Below are 5,694 nucleotides of genomic sequence, written 5' to 3'. Positions count from 1 at the left end.
AATTTTTTAGTGTCAATGCATGAATATCCTCCCCTAATTAATGAGTGGCGTTTAATTTCTGACCATATAGATCAAGTCAAACTTAATAATTTCATCACCCCCCGTGGTTATGGTCGTTCACACAACTTAGTTTCCTCAAAATCAGAAAAAACTGTCAAAATTTTGAACAAAAATTAATGGTTGATTGACCCTATTTTGTTGGAAAAGTTTACAACGAGTAAAAATGTGTTCCACAAATTATGCTAAGTAACAGAAAAAGGTTAAATTTGACAGTATAAATATGGCATTAATTTGGTAGAAAATAACATCATTCCATTGAATAAACTTAACTGGAGAGACCGAGGCAAAGATAAATCCAAAGTTCTTTGTCTCTCCTCTCCCATATATGTAGTCTATATGCTGGTCTATATTAAAATACACAAAAGAAAAAAATAGAGCAAAGACTAAAGCTACGTTAATAGAAAAACCAGTTTTATCTTATTAATACAATAACAAAAACATAAACAAAGCAAAAATGACAACATCAATTCAAGCCCCCAACCATAAGATCACAGTCTATGTGGTATCATGTTGGATCTTTGCGGCCTTTGGAGGGCTTATGTTTGGTTACGATATTGGTATTTCAGGTATGTTGCATTTTCCTTTTCTTATTCAATACAATTTTTATGGCTTTCGGGTTTGAGCCCCTGGAATACAAAGAGCTTATGAAAAAAAATCTAAATTAGTAGTATCAGTCAATTTTGGATGTGGAATGCATGAAATTTGATTTTATGTATGTTGATTAAATTAATCAGGTGGAGTATCAGGTATGGATGATTTCTTGATAAAGTTCTTTCCAAATGTATATAAGAGAAAACTTATCGCAAAGGAGAACAACTATTGTAAATACGACGATCAACTCCTCCAACTATTCACCTCATCTTTGTACCTATCAGCATTGGTTGCTAGTTTCTTTGCTTCCAAGGCCTGCTCAGCTTTGGGCCGTAGGCCTACCATTTTCATGGCTTCAATCTTTTTCATTGCTGGGGCAATTTTAAGTGCTGCCTCCGAATACAGATGGATGCTCATTCTTGGTAGAATTTTGTTTGGTGTTGGTGTTGGCTTCGGAAATGAGGTAAATAATCACAGCTAGCATTTGGCCAGAGATTTTAGACCAAATTTTGAAGATATATTTTCATATATCTTGATCATCATATTTTGAAAATTTGATCATCAAGTATTTCAAATTCACAAACACAGGGTCAGGTCTTTTTTTGGGACTTCCACTTACTGAACTTCAACATTTTTATCAGTAAATTACATATCCAAACACAATTTCAGAAACTCAAATTCTCAAATATCAAGTTTCACAAAAAAATTTCAAAAATATAATATTAGAGTGGCTAATAAGGTTGGTTTGGTTTGTCATGCGCAGACTGTTCCCCTGTTTTTGACAGAGGTAGCACCAATCCAACTTAGAGGAGCAGTGAATATTATGTTCCAACTTTTTGTAACAATAGGAATATTCATTGCGAATCTGGTGAATTACGGCACATCCACAATGCACCCCCACGGCTGGAGAGTGTCACTTGGCCTTGCTGCTGTCCCTGCAGTTCTTCTGCTCATCGGTTGCTTTGTTATCACTGACACTCCTGCCAGTCTGATTGAACGTGGCAAGGACGAACAAGGCAAAGCTGCACTAAAGAAAGTTAGGGGAGTTGATGATGTTGAAGCTGAATACAAGGAATTAGTTGCTGCTTGTGAACAAGCCAAGGAGATTAAACATTCGTTCAGGAACCTTATGAAGGGTGCCAGTATCCCACCACTTGTTATTGCTATACTAATTCAAATCTTCCAGCAATTCACTGGAATTAACGCCATTATGTTCTACGCACCTGTGCTATTCCAGACCATGGGATTCAAGTCCGATGGTGCTCTTCTGTCCTCCGTCATAACTGGACTTGTTAATGTTGGCTCCACCTTTGTTTCCATCTTTGCTGTTGACAAGGTTGGAAGGAAAAAATTGCTCCTCCAAGCTTGTTGCCAGATGTTGATCTCTCATGTACGAAATCTCTTACAGGACTAATAAAATTTGTACTGACGTAACGCTTGCCTAGGTGAGCGCCAGGATCCATCTTGATTAGTTTTCTGATGAAGTATTTTTTTTGGGTTAATTTTGCAGCTGGCAATTGGAATAATATTGACAACCAGTTTGAGAGAGACAGGATCATTGAACAAGACATTGGCAACTGTAGTGGTGGTTTTTGTGTGCACATTTGTCATGGCATTTGCGTGGTCATGGGGACCCCTAGGATGGTTAATTCCCAGTGAGACTTTCCCAATGGAGACAAGGACAGCCGGTTTCGCCTTTGCAGTCAGCACAAACATGCTCTTCACCTCAGTAATCGCTCAGGCGTTCTTGACAATGCTCTGCCATATGCAGGCATACATTTTCTTCTTCTTCTCTGGCTGGATCGTCCTTATGGGAGTGTTCGTCATCGTCCTTTTGCCAGAAACCAAGGGAGTCCCAATTGAATCAATGGTTGATACTGTCTGGAAGAAACATCCCGTATGGAAGAAATGTTTCAAGAATGAATGAGTCAAAGGGTGCTACCAAATGGCTTAATAATACAATTTTCAACGTCTACTATATAACATAATTGATACTTATGTGATATGTATAATTAATCCCCTCCACCTACCCTCCTATGTTTAAATTGGTTTTGCATTCTTTGGTTTGTCATTTAGCGCTTTGACGTATGGCAACTATTGCCAACAATCCCTATCCTCCTATCTGTAAATTTTTTTCCCTTTTATATATCGTATTAGTGCTCTTATCAAGACCATTGAATGAACTTTAATTTTGGTTCATCCAGTGAGTTTTGAAGAGTACTGGCTTCTATTATTATATTTTCCTTTCATGATAATACCTTGTATTTTTGTTGTTTTATAAATTTCTCTGTTTTGGAAGTGCAATGTCCTCTATTTCAACATCCAGTTGATTGTTTCATTATGTGAACGTAACTATACGTTATTATTAGTTGCAAATCAAATGTTGACAAGCATATTGTTGGCTCATAATTTAACCGCGAGCCATTTGTTAGATTGTTCGTTTCGGGTTGATATAATTAATTAAAGTTAAAAACAAAATATAAGCAGATTAAAGAAGCAAAATGAGTAATGAAGTTTCCACCATCGAATAGAAGAAGATATTTGAAGATTAATCTGATAAAGTACTCATATCAAATGTCGTTCAAGTTAGAAAAAATCTCCATGAAACTAGTTTTGAATTTTGTGTAACAACAAAGTATTTCATTTAACTTAGCTCAATTTTTTAATTTCTCAAATAGTATTTCAAATTACTACAATTTTTTGTATGATCTTCATTTTTTTCTTAGTAAATAAACTCTATGCGTAAGTTAATACTATATTTACTTAATAAATATACTTTTGACAAATAATTTTTCTGCTTTGTGTTAATTATTCTCTTGTTTATCCTATAAAAATTTACTCAATAAGCAATATTTTCTTGAAAGTAAGTATCCAAAATTGCATAGCCAAATGTGATTGGTGCATGGTGACATAGCTAAGTTAAAAGTATGTAACTGGAATTTCATAACAACATATGAGCAGTATTATGTATTACTATTACTAGAAATTACATTGGGATATTTGTAATTTGAAATTCCTTTGTAGCATTAAAGCTGATTTATCCGAGTTTTACAAGATTGCTGCGAGTTTGGCCTCTTGATGCCATTCATCTCATTTAAAAATCCGAGACACAAAACATTTGATGCTCGTCATGAATCTCTTTTAATAATTTGAAGCATAAAACTTCTCCTCTTGATGCCTATTTCTTCTTGATACTAGTAATGAATTTCTTTTCACAATTGGGTCCACAAAATATCTCTGTCTTGATATCTGTTATGAATTTAAGAGTTTGAAACACAAAATAATCTATCTTGATTCAGATAATCTCTTTAAACAGTCCACTATAGAAAACATTCCACATTAGTAGATCTAATTACAGAGTTATTCATCACTTTTTAAGTTTTATAATCTTAAAAGGATTCACTTCTCCTTTTTAAGTTTTATCTTTCTAAACCAAATCTAGTTAATTGACTTGAGATATTACACCCAAACACTAACCAAAGTCCAATTGACACATGGCAAAAGAAAACAAAGGGTGATGACTTTGTAGCTTTACAGACAATTGGGTTAGAATGCGTATCAAAATCACAACTTCTAATTGGTCTATATCTGAATACCCCTTATCCAATATCCTTATCTCCACCACATATGTCTCAATAATAATAACAAAAACAAACTCTCTTCACACCCACACTTGATTCCTTCACAAATACTCCTCCATTTCCCCTATAATCCTCCAATTCCTCAATGGCCATGGCAACTCAAGCTTCCCTCTTCACCCCAGCTCTCCCCGCTCCAAAATCCGCCGCTCCATGGAAACAATTCTTGGTATCTTTCTCCACTCCTAAGCAACTCAGATCTACTGTCAGGCCCATTCGCGCCATGGCCGAGGATGCCTCGGCCACTAAAGAAGCGGAGCCCGCTCCAGTGGGCTTCACTCCACCTCAACTAGACCCAAACACACCTTCACCAATCTTCGGTGGTAGCACTGGCGGGCTCCTCCGTAAAGCTCAAGTTGAGGAATTCTATGTCATAACATGGGAATCACCAAAGGAACAAATCTTTGAAATGCCAACTGGTGGTGCAGCTATCATGAGACAAGGTCCCAACTTGTTGAAATTGGCTAGGAAAGAACAATGTTTAGCACTTGGTACAAGGTTGAGGTCCAAGTACAAGATTAACTACCAGTTTTATAGGGTATTTCCAAATGGTGAAGTTCAATATTTGCACCCAAAAGATGGTGTGTACCCGGAAAAGGTGAACCCAGGTCGTGAAGGAGTTGGACAGAACTTTAGATCCATTGGAAAGAACAAGAGTGCTATTGAAGTCAAGTTCACTGGCAAACAAGTGTATGACTTGTAAGTTGATGAATGAAGGGTGTTATTTTGTGGCTTTATATTGTAATTGTTAATGATTATGTGATTATGTAGTGCATCGTTTTCATGTAATTTTATTTGACACTACAAATACAACATGGATCCTTTTGATTATTCCTCTCCTGTTAATTCTCCGTCTGTTTCAATTATTGTGCTTTAAATGAGATTTTATGAGTAATTAGTGGAAATGATTAATGGAGTTAAAATTATTAATTTCATAATAGGAGAAAATATCAAATATACCCTGGTTTCATTGCTTCTATAAATACTTTATATTTGGACGATTGTGGCGGGTAAGAGGAATTGTTAAGGCAACATGACATGAATATTTTTGCTGGACTTTTATTTTTGAAAGAAATGAGGCTCAATTTATAGGCTCAAAATCAAAATTCGAAATAGTAGAATTAGTTATTCAAACTTATTTGGAGTAAATTTAGATTGTAATATTATGAATCCAAAACGAAAATTCAAATCAAAATTCTCATATCCAATTCGATTTGCCCGAACATCCAGCCTTATCATTAACGAAATTAGCAATTTTAGGCCCTTGCTTAAATCAAGGTTAGACTATGATAAGTATTGAATTACTTGAATAAAAATAAGAAAATGTTATGAAAGCAAATATAGATTAAAGATAGAAATTCAAAGATATGTGATATTAGAGAATAAACTTATCAACTTTAAAATT

At 35.2% G+C, this 5,694-nt stretch overlaps 2 protein-coding genes across 2 annotated transcripts; both read left to right on the top strand.

Annotated features, from left to right (window-relative positions):
* The first annotated feature begins 212 nt into the window (after positions 1–212).
* Positions 213–2,949, top strand: LOC107873076 (sugar transport protein 8). Its single transcript, XM_016719799.2, has 4 exons — positions 213–626; positions 795–1,114; positions 1,415–2,041; positions 2,162–2,949. Exons 1-4 carry the CDS (start codon positions 515–517, stop codon positions 2,576–2,578), a joined length of 1,476 nt encoding a protein of 491 aa, XP_016575285.1. The 5' UTR covers positions 213–514; the 3' UTR covers positions 2,579–2,949.
* A 934-nt stretch (positions 2,950–3,883) lies between these two features.
* Positions 3,884–5,120, top strand: LOC107873079 (photosystem I reaction center subunit II, chloroplastic). Its single transcript, XM_016719800.2, has one exon. It carries the CDS (start codon positions 4,378–4,380, stop codon positions 4,990–4,992), a length of 615 nt encoding a protein of 204 aa, XP_016575286.1. The 5' UTR covers positions 3,884–4,377; the 3' UTR covers positions 4,993–5,120.
* The last annotated feature ends 574 nt before the right edge of the window (positions 5,121–5,694 follow it).

The sequence above is a fragment of the Capsicum annuum genome, chromosome 6 (genome assembly GCF_002878395.1).
Source record: "Capsicum annuum cultivar UCD-10X-F1 chromosome 6, UCD10Xv1.1, whole genome shotgun sequence".
NCBI lineage: Eukaryota > Viridiplantae > Streptophyta > Magnoliopsida > Solanales > Solanaceae > Capsicum > Capsicum annuum.
Note: the sequence above shows the minus strand (reverse complement) of the source record. Positions and strands in the feature narration are given on the sequence as shown.

Excerpts from the sequence above, each read along its gene's own strand:
- LOC107873079 (XM_016719800.2), top strand. The coding sequence starts at position 4,378 with ATGGCCATGGCAACTCAAGCTTCCCTCTTCACCCCAGCTCTCCCCGCT.
- LOC107873076 (XM_016719799.2), top strand. The coding sequence starts at position 515 with ATGACAACATCAATTCAAGCCCCCAACCATAAGATCACAGTCTATGTG. Across the intron at positions 627-794 it reads TTACGATATTGGTATTTCAG|GTGGAGTATCAGGTATGGAT; the intron begins GTATGTTGCATT and ends TAAATTAATCAG. Across the intron at positions 1,115-1,414 it reads GTGTTGGCTTCGGAAATGAG|ACTGTTCCCCTGTTTTTGAC; the intron begins GTAAATAATCAC and ends TGTCATGCGCAG.